General features: G+C 33.3%; 1 protein-coding gene, 1 long non-coding RNA gene and 1 pseudogene across 2 annotated transcripts; 2 read left to right on the top strand and 1 right to left on the bottom strand.

The window, feature by feature from the left end:
* Nucleotides 1-161: 161 nt before the first annotated feature.
* On the top strand, nt 162-5,341 carry LOC123672710 (tigger transposable element-derived protein 6-like). Its single transcript, XM_045606962.1, has 4 exons — nt 162-203; nt 703-1,026; nt 2,246-3,544; nt 5,285-5,341. The coding sequence occupies exons 1-4, from the start codon at nt 162-164 to the stop codon at nt 5,339-5,341; spliced, it is 1,722 nt and encodes a 573-aa protein (XP_045462918.1).
* Nucleotides 5,342-7,938: 2,597 nt separating this feature from the next.
* On the bottom strand, nt 7,939-10,066 carry LOC123671643. The gene is made up of 2 exons (XR_006746145.1): nt 9,056-10,066; nt 7,939-9,022 (listed from the first exon to the last, which is right to left on the bottom strand). It is a non-coding gene; the product is annotated as an uncharacterized LOC123671643 (long non-coding RNA).
* A 2,521-nt stretch (nt 10,067-12,587) lies between these two features.
* LOC123672703 lies at nt 12,588-14,430 on the top strand (annotated as a pseudogene).
* The last annotated feature ends 4,136 nt before the right edge of the window (nt 14,431-18,566 follow it).

Below are 18,566 nucleotides of genomic sequence, written 5' to 3'. Positions count from 1 at the left end.
CAGCATTTATAAAAAGGAATTGTTCTCTATCTATAAGGACACCGGAGGCCACTAGTCAAGCCAGAGCATCCATTTTCTATCCGACAAACGTCTCAAAATTTTTCGATAATTTGGAAAAAGTATTGAGAAAATACCAGTTTCTCCCGTCTGATATATACAATATGGATGAAACTGGAATAACTACAGTGCAAAAACCCAACAAGGTAATAGCTCGTCGAGGATATAAACAGATTGAAAGAATTACATCAGCTGAAAGGGGATCTCTGGTGACGATGGCTCTTGCTGTTCTGCTGCAGAAAACAGCATTCCGCCTTTTTTTGTCTTTCCGCGGGTCAACTTTCGAGATTATTTTCTACAAAATGCTCCAATAGGTAGCGATGGAGACGGCAATCGATCTGGGTAGATGATTGAGGCAAATTTCATAAAGTTTGCAAAACATTTCATTAAATATTCTCGAGCATCTCAAGATAAACCTGTACTTCTGCTCTTAGACAACCATGATTCACATCTCTCGATCGAAGCTCTAGATTTGTTTAAAAAAGATGGAGTGATAGTTCTGTCATTCCCTCCTCACTGCAGCCACAAGTTGCAGCCACTGGACCGAAGCGTTTATGGTCCCTTTAAAAAATACATAAATACAGCTGCAGATGCTTGGATAACAAATAATCCTGAAAAACAATGAATATCTATAATATTCCACAGCCAGCCAAAGAAGCTTTGCCATTAGCCTGTACTCCGAAAAACATTCAATCCGGTTTTCAAGTAACTGGCATATCTCCGTTGAATCGGAATATTTTTACTGAGGATGATTTTTTACCAAGTTATCCAACCGATAGACCTCTGGAATCCACAAATATTAATCAAGAAGATAATGATTCAAATTTGGTCGATGATACATTTGAGAATAATATCACTGTAGCTGACCGAGTAGCTGCTGAGCATCATATTACTGCTTTATCGGATATTGCTACTGATTCGCTTCCTCCAGAAGAAATAAAAATGAGCAACGGCAATAATAGTGTTCAGGTTAGGGCTTCCATTGAGTGTACAGCTAAAGCTTTAGCTGTACACTCAATGAAAAAGGATCACAAAATTGATTTTGAAAATACAGAATTATTATGTACGGAAGGTAAATATAATAAAAGACTGATACAAGAAATGATCAACATAAGAAATCAAGAAAATCCAATAAATAAAAAAACCGACGTACAAAGATTAAGCAATGTTTACACATTCCTGTTAACATATCCAAACTGGGAACGATTCTATGATGGACCACTAGACGAATAAAAATAAGAAGAAAAAGTAAACCAAAGTTGACGCGACGTGATTCTGTGATATGTACCAAAGTAAATAATTAAGTTAGGTTAGACACACTTTTTATACTTCACATCCAATTGACAAAGAAAGATTAATCCAACTGATAGAGTATTTGAGACTAATTTACTTGAAAATTTGCGTTAATTGATGAATTTTAACTTATTAAGGAGACAACCTCAAATTCTGTAAGTGACTGTTTTTAAAGATTTGTGATAGTTCCTTTTGTATATGTAATTTTAATTTTAATTGTTGAAATTGTAGTAACCCTGAGGAAGGAACCAATCAGTTCCGAAAGCTTGGTATGAATAAAGAGTAAAACCGAAATCCTTCTTATCAGTCGAATTCCCTTAATAGATTCACGATATTTATAGTACGACTGTTATCTGGAGATAATATATATATATATATATATATATATATATATATATATATATATATATATATATATATATATATATATATATATATATATATATATATATATATATATATACAGTCAAACCTGTGTAAGTGACAACTGGGTAAGCGAGAAAACTCTTTAAGTGAGTGGAATTGCCTGGTCCCGTCATTTTTAGCCCCTAAAACCTCTATGTGTGAGAAATAGAAGCCTCTATAAGAGAAAGTCGTGAACCGCCAGATATATTTGTGTTCGAACCTCTATAACTAAGACTGCTATTTGTCTATAACTCTATAAGCGAGAGTCTGGCATGGAGGTAGTTCCCCGAAAACATAAACACATGTTTTCGGGGAATTACCTAACATTGTCTTTGTGGAAATCTGGCCCTCACTTTTAATACAATCGATGTAACTACCTTACCCCAGTTGACATCAAGTGCTAAGAAAGCTTAAGTCTAGCGCAATGTCTAAAAGAAAAATCCGAGTTTTATCTCTGAGTGAAAAACTTAAGATCGTGAATGCGTTTGAGTGTGGAAAATCGCGTAATGAAATTCAGAGTGAGTTTGGTCTACCAGAATCAACCTATTATAAAATTATCAAGTCAAGAGACTCTATAAAGTCTCAGTGCTCTGAAGGACACGGAAATATTAAGAGGAGTCGACATTCCGAGTTCCCCGACATTGAAAACTGCCTTTTAGAATGGATCAAACAAACCCTTAATAAGAACATCCCCATAGATGGACCCCTGTTGAAAAAAAAATCTAAAGACTTTGCCACAAGATTGGGATATCAGAACTTTTCGGCTAGTAATGGCTGGTTAGAAGGTTTTAAAAGACGTCATGATATAGCTTTCAAAAAAGCCGCTGGAGAAAGTAGATCTGTAGACCAAAGCGTGTGTAACCGATGGACTGAAGAACTGCCAAGTCTCTTGAAGGGGTATGATCCAAACGACATTTACAATGCGGATGAGACAGCTCTATTCTTCAAGTGTCTTCCTGATAAAACATTCACATTTAAGGGCGAAAAATGTCATGGAGGTAAACAAAGTAAGGAACGTCTTACTATTCTTCAATGCGTTAACATGACCGGTACTGATAAGCTACCTCTTTTAATGATAGGGAAATCAAAACGACCTAGATGTTTCAAAGGTGTCAAGACTTTACCTGTTGATTATGCAAGTAACACAAAAGCTTGGATGACCAAGATATTATTCAAGGATTGGTTGAAAAACGTCGACAAGAAAATGATGATGAAAAACAAAAAAATCCTGCTTTTCATTGACAACTGTGCTGCCCACAATGACTTACCAACATTCGAAAACGTAAAAGTCATGTTTTTGCCTGCCAACACCACCAGTCAACTTCAACCTTTAGATCAAGGTATCATTCACACATTCAAACGCTTTTACCGCAGAGAAGTTGTTCAACACACCCTTACGTGTCTCGAAGCAAGCAATAACCATGATATTGACGTACTCCTAGCCATGAAATTTGCAAGGAAAGCATGGTACAAAGTAAGTGACGTTACTGTCAAGAACTGTTTCAAGAAGGCTGGATTTTGTATCAGCACAGATAAACAGGAATTTATACCTGAGGATAATGAAGTTGAAGCTGGACCTAGCAATGAGGATTGGGCCAAGCTTGTGTGTCACGAATATACTGGTGATGTGTTAACGCCAACCTTTGAAGACTTTGTACAAGTTGACGACCTCCTGGCTACCGCTGGAGAATTTACCGATGACGATATCGTGCACAATTTCGCTACAACGTGTACTGACGGAAATGACAGTGAAGATGAAGCCGACCAATTGCAGACTTTGGATACAGAAGTAAAAAACATTCCAAAGAAGCAAGAAATTTTAATTGCACTGGAGAATATACACGAATTTTTTGAATACTCTGCGGTTGTTGATAAAACAATATTCGATAATATTTACGAATTAGAAAAGCATGTTCACAATTTGAATACGGAAAAACAGAAGAAAATAACAGATTTTTTTAAATAGATGTGCGAGGTTCATTATTTTTTATTTGTAAGAAAAAACAACAGATTTTTTTTTAAAAGATGTGTAAGATTCATTATTTACTATGTATTTGTAAGAAGAAAATTAAAGATTTCTTTGAATAAATGTGTGAGATTTTTTTCCTATTTGTAAGTAGAATGAAATACATTACACATATGTACATACATACATGTTTTACATTTTTTTATTCAACCTCTATGAGTGATAATGGTAACTTAGAAACCTTCATTAGCTAGAAACTCGGGTTAGTGAGAAACCTCCATAAGCGAAACAAACCTTGCGGTCCCTTGAACTCTCCCTTATCCAGGTTCGACTGTATATATATATATATATATATATATAGTAGGGGTGATTTGGGTATCTAGGCAATTTGAAATGATCAACAATCTATCGTCTGCTCATCTATATTTCGAACCAAGGTGCGGTTCTTCTTCAGGATGCTAAAATTACAAAATTACAAAATCAAGAGTTGGAAAGCTGAAAAAACAACTATGCTTACATCCGACAAGACAGTATTATCAATGCTAATAAGTATAGCAACAAAGGTCTTCTGCTCATAAAAATTATAAAAATTACAATAAACCAAAAAGAAAGGAAAGAAACGCTATCACAATGAATCTGTCAAAATTATAGGTTAACATTCACAGACAAGGGAACACAGAGAAAACAACAATGCAGGAAGTGACATAAAGTCATGTTTGTCTAGATGGCCTACGATCTAAGGATAATGACTTTATGTCACTTCCTGCATTGTTGTTTTCTCTGTGTTCCCTTGTCTGTGAATGTTAACCTATAATTTTGACAGATTCATTGTGATAGCGTTTCTTCCCTTTCTTTTTGGTTTATTGTAATTTTTATAATTTTTATGAGCAGAAGACCTTTGTTGCTATACTTATTAGCATTGATAATACTGTCTTGTCGGATGTAAGCATAGTTGTTTTTTCAGCTTTCCAACTCTTGATTTTGTAATTTTGTAATTTTAGCATCCTGAAGAAGAACCGCACCTTGGTTCGAAATATAGATGAGCAGACGATAGATTGTTGATCATTTCAAATTGCCTAGATACCCAAATCACTCCTACTTACTTTATTCGGCAAATAATTCTCTTACTGTATATATATATATATATATATATATATATATATATATATATATATATATATATATATATATATATATACATATATATATATACATATATATATATGTATAGTGATATTGTTTTGTAAAATTTTGTAAAATCCTCAGGACCTCCGCCTCTTCAGGTCAATATACATATAACATACCGAATTGTATCTTGAAAATAAATAAATCAGAAATAATATAAAAATAAAGACAACCTATTGAATAAGAACATTGCATGTTGTTTCTTTGTAATTTACAGATGGGATTAATTTACTATAATATGTATGTAACTGTAAATGATGTATATAATAGTCAAATCTTTGTTATTTACAGAGAAACAGCTGTTTTTATTCTAATCAGAAAGAATAATATAATCACATTAGATACATATTGAGAATTATAAAATTTAATTTTTTATAGTGCAGGATTGGTGAAAGTCTACATTATATTCGTGACCTTAATACTACAACTGGGTAACTGCAAATTTCCACATTTGGAGTTATCTAGTTGATATAGTTCAAAATTCCGTCCTCTATTCATCACAACAACTAGGTAAGTTCAACAGTGAGCCGAAAGCATAATATCCAGTAGAATATTATAGATAAATCGCACTATGTCGAATTATTCATTGCAATAAATAGACAACTTGAAATACCCATTTGTGCCACTAGATAAGTTGATTTATCCGCTACCCCCATCGTGCTCTGAACAAGTTATCTAATTGTGCGGCGAAATTTAAGACATACATTGTTCGATTGTGTACTCTGTTTTCTTGTGGAAAAAGTGAAAAAAATGTCTACGAGAGGAAAGATTATGGTTGAACTTGCAAGGCAACGGGCAGGTATGATTGAAATATTGAATTAATAGATTCTCTACTCAGTTGGATAAAAAAGTATCACATATAGGTTTTTTAAGGTTATGTTCTGTGAAAAGTGTTTTCAATTTGTTTCATTTGTTTAATTTCAGACGTCCAAAATAGTAAGGACTCGACTGAATTGAATGGAGATGAAGTGAATAATCCACAATTTGCAGAAAATTCAGGTTTGCTTGAATTTTTCGAATTTTTGTTCCTTTATTAACGAAAGTCACTCTTTCAGGTCTGAATGCCACAAGTGAAATTGATGAAACTAACGTTTTACCTGAGCATGGCCCTAGTACTTCAAATCCGCGTGAATGTTCTGAGTATTTGGAGTCCGATGATGAACCCTTTTCGTCAGATCATTCGGAATATGAACCAGATTCAATTTCTTCTAGTAGCGTCTCCGGAGCTGAGAATTTAGATGGTATGGAAGAGTTTCCTGTGATAACAGATAAATCTAGAAAACGGAAGAGATGTGCAAAGGATTGGAAACGCAATATTGCGAAGGCAAGAAGACAACGTGGCGAAGCGTATTTATCCTCAAGAGGTAAACACGTACCTGGCGTTTGCATGAAAGATCCATGTTCTCCTAAATGCCGTCAAAAATGCGGTGAACGGATTTCTAATAACGAGAGGCTCCTTATTTTCAAAAGGTACTATGAGCTGAAGACTTATGAAAGAAAGCGTGATTTTATTAATGGTCACACAGAGAAAAAATTGAAAAAATGGTATACCAAGCAGAACTCAAAACGTAAAAGTACAATTATATTCTACTTACCAATTAATCAAGAGAAAGTTAAAGTATGCAAAACAATGTTTATAAATACATTGGGCATCCGAAAAGATGTTGTAGATATTGCAATGCAGAAAAGAACAAGCGAAAATACGACACAGGAAGACCAGAGAGGTAAGCATAAAAAAAAATATACGTCGCCGGAAGTCTTGGACTCGGTAAGAAAGCATATCGAGAAGTTCCCTGTTATGTCTTCCCATTACTGTCGCGCAAGATCATCAAGAAAATATTTATGCAGTGATCTCAACATTAGTATTATGTATGCAATGTACAGTGAAGAGTGCATAGAAAAAAGGGTAACACCAGCAAGTTCTGCAATTTATAGGAAGGTATTTTCTGAGGAATATAACTTGGGTTTTTATCGCCCACGAAAGGCCTTTAACTGTCCTTCTAGCGATAAAGTTGCTTTAGAATCCCAATATGCAGCCCATCTAGCAGCCAAGGATAGGGCTCGTCAAGAAAAACGGTTGAGCAAACAACGAGCTGATGATTCCCGTGGAAACATTGTCAGTTTCTCGTGCCAAATGATCCGACAAATAATGCTCTTTTTTACAAACAGCGGTTTAAAGTATTTAACTTTACGGTGTACAATACAGTTTCAAAAGCAGGCGACTGTTTCATGTGGACAGAGGTGGACGGAAAACGAGGAAGCTGGGAAATTGCCTCGTGTCTTTTTACCTACTTCAAGTCTCTGCCAGATTCAGTTAAAAAAATTGAATGCTTCAGCGATAGATGTGGAGGCCAAAATTTGAATAAGTTTATGGCTGGAATGTGTTTAACTGCTGTTCAAGATATTCCACATCTTGATGAAATAGATCTCATGTTCCTGGTAGTTGGACATAGTGAGATGGAGTGGTAGGGCAAACTGGCCTCAAGACTGGAAGACAATTGCCAAATGTGCTCGACGAAAGGGCGATAAGCCCTATATTGTCCATGAAATTCAGAATAGAGCTATATTGAATTGGAAAAATCATGCCGAGAAAAATCTGATATTCAGAGCTGAAGATGAGAATAACAAACCGGTAGGGTGGCAAAAAATGTGCTGGATAAATTTTTCAAAATCCAGACCCTACATTCTCAGATTCAAAGAGAACTTCGATGATGAATTCAGAACTCTGAATTGTAATAGAAAAACGAGGACTACTCCATTGCTCTCATCGGCTACTTTGCAGTCACTGTACAAAGATAAGCTTCCTATTAAAAAGGACAAATATGATGACCTCTTGTCTTTATTCAGAACTAATCCACCAGCAATTTCTACTGAGTATAAATACTACTACGAAAATCTGCCGTATACAAGAACTAAATCTGAACAGGAGCCTCCAGGATCTGATATAGATATCAGTGATATTGATTATGATTAATTCAAATGTTCTTTTTTTGTTCAACATTGGCTTATATAAATATTTTTGTGTCCTCCTACAATAAAAATGAAATTCTTATTCATCCTTTCTTATAGTTTCGAAACTTGATATCTCAATTCCAAATCTACATTTTGCTTACTAAAACTAGATATCTCGTTCAAAATGAAAAAAATCTGAGAAAGCAAAAAGATTTTATGTGGATCCAACTACCAAAGTTCATTTCAAATAATTCTTCACAACATATCCTAACACAAAGCTGAAATTTATATAACAACCCTTTTTTTTTCCTTCAGAATCTTCAAACGCTCCTCCTGAAATATTGCTTATTTCAAGTTACCCAATTGTAGTATTGAGCTCACGAATTATAAGGTTATTGAAATGAACGCATATTTCAGGATCTAACTCTTGCAAAGATTACACCGGAGACATATTTCACCAAACTACTTTGCAACTGTTCAATTTGGATACCTATATCCAAACGATCCTCATACTATTGTATGCATTTTGTTACTTGAGTCTTGTAATATACTTCCCCAACAATATTTTTATGTTGGAAAATGTTCTTTGAAAAAAAGGTTTTCATTATTATGTAAACTAACTAAAGTATATAAAATTATCAAATAGTGTCTACTTTTCCCAACAAATATACCTGATGTAAAAAATGTTGACAAAACAATAATTGCCAATTTCCTTAACAGGATTTCAAGAATAGTAGCTAGGTGGATAAATATACCCATCATATTTTGGTAATGACAGCTCCCATAGTATGTTTTTATTGATATTGGTTTTTCTTGACTACATCCCATGATGTTGGACAAATGACATCTGACAACCCTAACTGACTTTCAAAAAACTAATTTCCACTTAAGAAATAAAATTGACATCTCCACCTGAACATTAATAGAGAACAAAAGAATTTTTTAAAAATGAGGAATACACATAATAGACATTAAATATGGTAAACTACCTCTATTTACGGTGAGTAAAAATTACTCTTATTGAGAAGATCAGTTCACACACATTTATAAAAAAAACCTTACATAATGAGATATGTATTCTTCAGCCTGATGATGGTTTTAGAATAGAAACCCAAAATCAAGTGCCAAAGAATAAATCTAGAAAATAGTATGATTTATCACTACCTACCAATATACCCATCAGAAATCTATCACTACCTACCAATATACCCATCAGATATCTATTAAGATTTGTAAAAACAATAAAAGAATTTCAAGTGTAATGGTTGCTGCTTCAATACTATTGTCATGTCTGAATTTTTTTAACAATTTACCTAAGCTATTTTTCGAAGTATATTTTCCTGCATTAATGCTTTGCATTTGAGATGGACTCAGACTATTCATACTCCACAGTACAGAATAGGAACTTGCCTCAAAATTGTATCGAGAAAATAATAAGAATCAAAAGGGAACATTATGAAGGTGTATCAAAGAAAAATATAATTTTCTCAGCAAACATCAAAAGTCGCTCAATAATTGTATGATTCTATCTTCGTGAATCCTTGAACTTGTTATTCGTTTAGTATCGAGTAGCAAATTCAGTTTTATTGGATTTAATACTAGCAGAATTATTACAGATTGTAATCCATTTCTTCCTTCAGCTAAAATGGATAAAAATCAAATTTTTTAAATGTATAACCATTCATAAGTCCCATCATCAGTTGCTTACTTTTCGAATTCATATATTAGAGTGGGACTCCCAAAACTGAAATTATATTAAAAGCATACCCAACGAAGGTGGTCCATTATCCTTTACTCACTGGCAAACAAATAATTCATAAGTATTAATCATAATACTTACATTTCTCCACATTGCTCTTGCCAACATTGATGTTTATAACTAGCATTCAACCATTTCAAATTTAAACCGACGAATGGGCTCAGTTGATAACCTCAAGAATATTTTGTCCAGTGGGTAGTTGTGATCTTGCACATTAGTACAATGCCATGTTTGAAACAAGTTATTTATTTTTCGTTTCGAATACACCACTATAATCTACCATTTTTACGTTCTTCCCAGTGTACATATCAAAAAGTAAAATTAGGAGGGAACCGTCCTAAACTTAGCAGAACAAAAACAAACCTAACCTGTTCCTCACAGAATATTTCCGTTGGAGAAGTGTAAAGTTTGCTTCTTCTTCTTCTTCCTCACTTTCTCCATTCAATAGGCATCTGAAAATAAAAATGCAGCGCCAAGGTGAGCAGACGTAGAACTATAAATGTTGACATTGGAGTGTTGTATTATTTGCGTGTGTATTTGCGTTTTTGAAATTTGATTTTACAATAAATATAAAAACTTTTCAGACTTCGCGAATCAAGATAAGCGCTACGCCACCTGGTGACAATCAGAGTAACTATAAATGTTAACATGGTTTGCTATGGTTCTGAGAGGTAGTCACTAGTCAGTCCTTTTCATTCCTCTGAGGTTCTTGCATTCTGCTGTTTTTTTTGTGTGATATTCTACAAATATTAATATTCTTCTTAAATTATTTTAATAGTTATGAGTCGTTCGAATCGCTATTGTTCAGTTCCTCAGTGTTCTTCCTGGGAAAAAAATGTACAAATATCAAGTTCCATGCTTTCCCTCAAACTGGTAATGAATATCGTGTTTGGGTGGAAGGGCTATTGGGGAGTAGAGTGCTGATGGATCGACAAAAAGCTTGGCAACTGAACTAAAAATTGATAAACCAGTGACAAGCAATATGAAAGTATGTTCCCTGCATATTATCGATGATGATTATTTTTATCGAGGTAAGCACTGACAGCACGTGAAATTTTAGATTATATTTATGGAGATAATAATAATAATAATAATAATCGTTTACAGATTCCAGTTCTACACAGAAAAAATGTTTGAAGAAGACTGCTGTGCCTTCCAGAAATCTTCCTGTTGGATCTACTACCACAAAGGAAGAACCTGAATGTTCTAATAGTAGATCTGAAAGATTGAAACAAAGAAATATAAACAAAGAAAAGCTTGTTGCTGAAATATGCTCTTGTGAAGAAATCGAACCTGCTCTACAATCTACTTCCCAAGATGGAATTAAAGCTATACAAGGTCTATTACAGCTTCTTCAGGGTCAGCCTGATTATAATGGGCCTAAAACTTTCAAGGATTTCGAAGTGCAAGTGAATACCCCTAAAGTATCTTCTTTGTGTGACCTGATAACAACAGATAGTGCTCTAAACAGTTTTACTGGTCTCAATAATATGAAACTATAAGATACAATAGTAGAAGCAGTACAATCTATTTACAGTGATCAAAGATCAGATCGTTTTACAATCAAGCAGTGTATTGTTTTAGTTTCAACAAAATTGAAATGTGATCTTTCATATGTGACACAATATCGGAAAAATTCCTCAGAAATATTTCGACATGTACTCTGAAATTCTATATATTTTTTTTTCAGGGCACACTGTTGATTCTTCTCTACCACATTTTAATTATTTTAAAATAGTCGTATAATATGCCGAATATATTTTCAAAATAAATACATTTCATAAGTGAAATATTTTCAATTGAATTCTCATTATTTTTGATGATTCATTAGTCAAGCAATAATTTAATTCGATAAATAGGTATCGATATGAGTAGTTTCAAGTAACCTAGAAATATAAATTTATTTTTAGAAACATTTCATGTAAATTGAGTTATCTCTTAATAAATAAATAAAAATGGATATGGGACTTTCTGTAGTATTCCCAAAAATATTCAATACATCAGCATTTGTAATATTTTGTTGGGACTGTATAATGGAAGGGTAATGTGAAATGATCAATTCGGATAAGTAAAAAACCTTCCAACTAAAGTTTATTAGTCATGCAAATAACATGTAACATTTTTATTATGTGACCAGCATTTAAAACTTCTTCACCTTCAGAAACACTTCTAGAAGTGTTTGTGCCTTTAAGATACCCCAAGTATTCTACTAAACTCAGTCTTGCCATTTGGACCTAAAAAAAGTACTATTAGAATCCTGTAGTATAATAATGTTGACTGAACCGTTCACATATTATATGCACACGATTTTTATTCGTCATTTATCGAAGTCTTCCATCCTTGCATAACTTTCAATATCACTAGACTGAACTGAAATTCAAATAAATGATGATACCTACCGCCTTTACCTAAAATGAAAATATTATATACACAGTAACACACTTGTTCATTATAGAAGTCTAAAAAGTTTTTATATTCATTGTAAAATCGAATTTTAATAACGCAAATACACACACAACTAATACAACAAAATACTCCAATGTCAACATTTATAGTTCTACGTTTGCTCACCTTGGCGCTGCATTCTTAATCTCAGATGCCTATTGATAAAATATAATTATACTAAACTATGATTATTTTAATAAGAGTGAATATATTCCTGAAGTCCTTGAAATTCTATATATATTTTATGAATTTATGAGCAAAAAGCATAAGGAATTATACTATTTTGACACTTGTAAAATGTTATATTTTGTCGGAAGAATTAGATTAACCTATTCTATGGTGAATCTATGTGCTACATAACCCATATCTCATGTCTTGCTCATTCCTCATCAAAACATTCAAAACGTGAAGTTGTAGAAATATAAATGATTTTTATGTTAGTGATATTAATATAAGAAATTCAAAAGAAATTAGCATTTAAAGTATTTATAATATTTCAGACAAGTGAGATAAATTCTATTTGATAATTTGGCAGACTAATGGATTTCTCAAGAGAGGAAGTACTGTGACTTTTGCAAATGCTGGATTGCCAATAATAGACCGAGCATTGAATTTCATGAAAAAGGACAAAGGCATCAAGAAAATGTTAAGAAAAGACTTAAGAACATTACCAAAAATAGCTTCAAGGCTCAGAAAGAATTGGAAAAAGAGGATGTTGCCATAAAACAAATGGAAAAGGCTGCTTTGGATTCATATCAGAGGGATATTGAAAATAATGCTGACATAACTTCTACAGCTCTAAATGAAAAGCTGAAAGATGAAAAAAGATAAAAGGCAGTGCAAAAATCTGGGATAGGGCTCGCATATCAAGGGAAAAATTGAAGGAAAGAAGAGTGCAGATGATTTTCCTATAGAGAAACCAGCACCTTTTATTGAGCATGAAAATCCTAGCCCTTATGGAAGATGGGAAACAATAAAAAAGACTCCATTGGTAGATTATCAATTGCCAAAAGAAGAGTACTGTGAACCTTCCATTGCTAATGAACAAGAACCAACAGTGAAAGAATTCAAGGATAAGAAGGTGGAAAGTTCAGAAAATGTAGTTGGTGAATCAACTTTCAAAAAAAGAAAAATAAATTTCGGAAATAGGAAAAAAAGACAAAGATTGGAAGATTAATTATATAATTGTGTATGTATATTCTATTGGTGATTATAAATACTTATGCACAAATATTACAAGTGCTGTAAGTACCTAAACCTAAGTTTGCAGCAAGCAATTAGTTAATAGGTGAATAAAGTCGGATAATTATAGCGTGTTCGATAATTACATCGGACCGCTTGGACTTGTCTGAACCGTTTGTTTATTACTTCCTGTTTGAGGGGAATACACATCTGGACCGTTCGGCAAAGAAATCAGATGTCAATCTTTTTCGTTGGACGTTTTTGACCTAGCAAAGAGATTTTATCCAAAGAGTTTACCTTCGTCTATGGATTATTGGATTTTATCTGTCTATAATGCTTGTTTGTTTATAACGATTAACATTTCGTCGAAGTTTGTATTGAAATATTTCAATACCTGCCTTGTATAGGTAGTTGGATTTTGTATAAAATTATGGGTATGGTATGCAGATTACAAATGAATAGGCGGTGTGCATATTTTTGGAATGAGATATCTGGTGGTGACTTTGGGCAAAACCATTAGTAACACTTTAGGGACAGGTAATTTTTTTCATGTAATTATATAAAGTATTTTGCTTGTGCAGTTTATTCAGAAGAGCGATGGACATTCAAGCTAAGGATATGAAGGTTTTAAAAAAGCTGGCCATGTTTACAACATATGAGGAGGACTGGTTTATTTACTTCTAAATTAATGAGACAGACTTCATTGAATTTCCACCTTATAATATGAAATTATTTAAGTAAGCTGGATGAAACAGAAGAAATTTACTCCTTCAAGGGTACCGACTGGGACATCAGCGAGTCCCAGATATAGTTTATAAATGTCCTGTTCTGCAATAAATATACCCAGCATGAAATGAATTGGGAATATAAAGCCAGATCAGTGTATTCAAGGTACTATATTTACTATACTACTATATAGATTAAAGGATTTGCTATTGAATCATACAATGTACAGGTTGAGCGTTTTCTTGAATTTGTAGAATTATTTAGGAATCATTTTTGTACATATGTATTTCTCAATATTATTTCATAATTTATACCTACATACATATTTATGTTTTTATTACAATTACTAATAATATTCATTTAAGATTTTTTGATTGACTAGACATGTAAATTTTTGATGGCAAATATTTGTGTGTTTTTATGAATTTCTTGTTTGCAAATAAATTATTATTATCATATACTGCTTTGAGTTTATTTATCCTATGGCAGTAAGATATCACTTGGATCAGTTTGACATGAGAATTCCTTTTTTCCTTCTTAAACTTCCATTGAAACATTTTTGTCTCCATATATGAATAGAGATTGAAGAAGTGCTTCCTCCTTGGGTATATACTTTCTACCAGATCAAGCTATTTTTCTTTTATATCTTTTCATTCTTGTAGTGGAATTATCCATTTTTTTAATACTTCTGAAATAAGTAGAATGAGATTAGATTAACGTAACATAATTTAAATTGAACTAACCTGTACAAATCTTTGGGTTAAATGAAGTTCTGTCAGGATCATTATTCTTTACGTTTCACACAAAAAGAGCAATCTTCCTACATATAATATATTGACGTAACCTGCAGTAAAGAATGATCTTGTGTTAGTGATATATTGTATGTATAAAATTTGCACCCATCAGTGATCATTACTGTGGATGATGTACTCTTAAGTTTTTGTTAATTTTATATCTTTTTGTTGAGATATGTTGTTGGAAATTGATTTTGATTTGTGGAGTTATTTGAATACCGGCTACTGTATTATATTTTGTTTATTTAGAAGCCACTTAAAGGCTCACGCCTATGTGATTATACAGGGTGTCCCATAAGTGGCACGTCACAGTGACACCGGAGGTAGGTCAGCTAAAGAGGGACCTAACCAGCCTAACATGACCCCAGTAAAAGTTGCATGGTTTTCGAGTTATTACCAAATTACGTTTTTTAGTGAATTTTCACCTTTTTTAACATTGTCAGGGTCAGAATTCTGCTGGAAAGCTCTCGAAGCTTATTTTTTTTGTTGTAATGGAATCTTAAATAGTTATTTAAGATGACATGAGTATGATTCTGTCAAAAAGTTATGTGGATTTCCGTAAATTAATGGATAAATCTTGATTTCAATTGCTAGCAAAACGAGAACTTCGACGTTGGACACCTGCTGTGAAAAAAAAATCCTTGAAACAAAACGAGCAAGTAACATAAAAAAATTGGGCATTTTAGACAGATTTAGAAATGGTACAATACACGAATCTTATGCCCATAAAACTAGGTATTTTCATCATTTTACCGATGCCCTATGTAACTAATTTAAAACTATGCACCTCGCTAGCCGTCCCTAGAGAGAGACTTGTTCTGTCTCTCTTTATCTACTTGGTAAAGAAAGGGATGGATAGAGTGCTTTGTTCGATCATGTAGCACGAGCAGCGATGGCCCTGCAAACCAAATCAGTTCGTTACCTTGCGTTTCGTGCGATCCCCGTGTTCTCCGTGTCTCTGTTTTCGTGTGTTCCTTAACTAAAATCGACTTGGCATTTCTCTGGACTCTGATTTACTCTTTATTTGTGGAATAAAGTGACAACTCGGCACTCTATCGGACACTGATTTGTGTATGCAACCATGGCGAATCACAAGTTTACTCATAGTGAGTACGCTGACATGCATTTAATCTACGGCGAAACCAGGCGTGTTTCAAATCGAGGCAATGTGAGTTACAATGCAAGATTGGCTGCAAGGTTGTACTTGGAACGATATCCGAATCGTAATCCTACCAACTACGAAGTCATTTTGAGAACTGCAAATGCTTATCGCTAGGGCAGACTACCAGGGACGAATAGCCGATCTGGAAGACCTCGAACGATTGACGACAACGTCGTTTCCCCGACAGGTGGATTGGGCGATTAGGACCCATACTGTGGCCAAAACAATGAAAACTTAAATTTATAAAAGAATACTAGACTTGTATGAAATTTCAACTATTGTAAGGTAATATAATACCACATAAAAAGAAAAATAGGTAAACATCTTATGTAGGAACTATCATTGTATAAGAAAATATGAAAACAATTATGTATATTGTGTGTATTGTATATATTTCAATGTTTAATAAATGTTTTTCTGATTCTGATTTCTGTGGCCACCGCGATCCCCGGATTTGAATCCACTGGATTTTTTTTTATTGGAGATGTTTAAAGGACAAAGTGTATGCAAAACCAATAAGAAGCGAGGAAGAATTGCGTGAACGCGTATTCGACGCAGCCCGGACCATATCGGAAATTAGTTTAAGAAAATTGAATCGTAATTTTATAAAATTTTATGCATTAGAGTCCGAGGGAAACAGTTTGAACATTTACTGTAAGTTAGATTTAAGAATTAAATAAATAATCGAAAGTTAAGTCTCTTTACTCTCTTTTTCGAGGGTAAATTAAAGCAGGTGGTACAAAATCCCTGAAGCACTAAAGCAACATACTGCTGTTATTAGTTGTCCACTCTCCCCAGAAACTATTTTTCCTACACCCTTCTTCCCTTTTATGGATACAGTTTTGGGGATTTTATTCGGAACGGTAAGCTGACTAGTTTCATCTATGTTGAAGACAGATTTTGCTGTGAATTTGTACTTTTCGTAGAGTGTCTTCAGATTGTCATAAAATCTAGAGACATACCTTCAAATCCATTGATCTCTTTTAAGGCTTCCATAATAACATGAGCTTTTTGTCTGGATGGCCAGCTTATAATTTTATGTATTTAATTAATTTTTAAGAATTTTTTACATATTCTCTACAGGACATCCCAGCAAGATGACTTAGTTATTCCAAAACGAACAGCAACAGATCTAAATGTATAATAAAGCAGTAAATATAATATAAGATAATTCAGATAAGAAACTATTGTTACCGAATACTCTCCAAATTAGATAAATACTATATGGCTATCATGGCTTGTTTTTCTGAAGTAATTTCTGGAAGCCCAACACCACCAAATCTATTAACTGAAACTCCATGTAAATTGGTAAATCAATTTTCAAATGTGGTTGGATATATTCTGAATTGGTGTTTGAACTGGTGATTTTCAAATCTGGGTACCGTTTCTTCAGCAAACCCTTAAATTTTTTCTGAAATATTGCCATGATTTTCATCTTCTTCAAATATTGATTCGAAAATCTCAGTAACGGCCAATACATAGATAAGTAGATAATAAAACGGCGTTTAAGAGGGGTTCATACCACGTGACTTTCTCGTGATCTGCTAAAGTTCAACTACTCGTGTCTCCTCAGCGATTTTGAGATCTCACCACTTTTCAGGTTGAGTAAAGCAATCTCAAACGTTCCCCTGATATTAAAATTAAATTAATTGATTAAAAAGGACTTCCCGCAATAACGAATACTTCAAAATGAATAATAGTGGAAACCTCATATAAATCGATGATCTTTAGTGAAATGATCGCTGAAACGGTATGGACCCCTCTTGAACTCAGTTTTTAAGGCACAAGGAATAATAAAAATAAGTCAGTCAACCGACGCAATAAATAAATAAAGGTTATGGAAACAAATAACTGAAAATAGAAAACAACAGCATATGCTCTGAACCGTTAGATCTGTGGTCACTTGACTAATACTATGCTATAATAAAAATTAACATAAAATAGTTATGAAGGTAAACAGACTGCAGTTCTCAGGAATATTTTCGATTGAAAGTGATATAACGAAAGAATTTGCAGACATGGAAATAATAAAAAAATTAATTGTTTAGTTTTTCGGCATTTCATATTATATCTATTGATTTTTTATTTTTCAAGAATTCAATCATGTTTATTTGTTTTTTTTTTGTAGAAAGAAATATTGATTTGTATTTTGTAGGTACCTACCTGATTTACATACTCTTGTGAAGTTGTTTATATTTGTGTTAATTTCGATTCCTCTGTTATATTGGAATGGATGATATTTTATCAATAAAATTAACCACTATTTCGTGGTTATTTGAGATTCATTCAGGAGAGAAATATGATGGAGAATGAAAATAGTTTAACCGGATATTTCCGATATTTGTATGCAACTCCAAATAATAGGAATATAATTGAAGGTTAAAAAAAAACTTTCGTGGTGAATTCTAAACATTTAATTGAGAAGAATTAACAAGGGCGTAGAAATAGGGGGGTACTGGGGGTAAAAACCCCTCAAGATATCCAAAATATAAAATTGCACAATACTCGCGAAGACGAAGAACGGAAATTTTCAAATAAAATGAACCAATAATCTTTTTTTTCCCTTCGAAAATTCACACGGCAGTAAAAAATTGGACCCTTTCATGGTTTATGAGTTTATTATCGCTTTCAAGACGACTA

Source organism: Harmonia axyridis, chromosome 1, assembly GCF_914767665.1.
Source record: "Harmonia axyridis chromosome 1, icHarAxyr1.1, whole genome shotgun sequence".
NCBI classification, from domain to species: Eukaryota; Metazoa; Arthropoda; class Insecta; order Coleoptera; family Coccinellidae; genus Harmonia; species Harmonia axyridis.
Note: the sequence above shows the minus strand (reverse complement) of the source record. Positions and strands in the feature narration are given on the sequence as shown.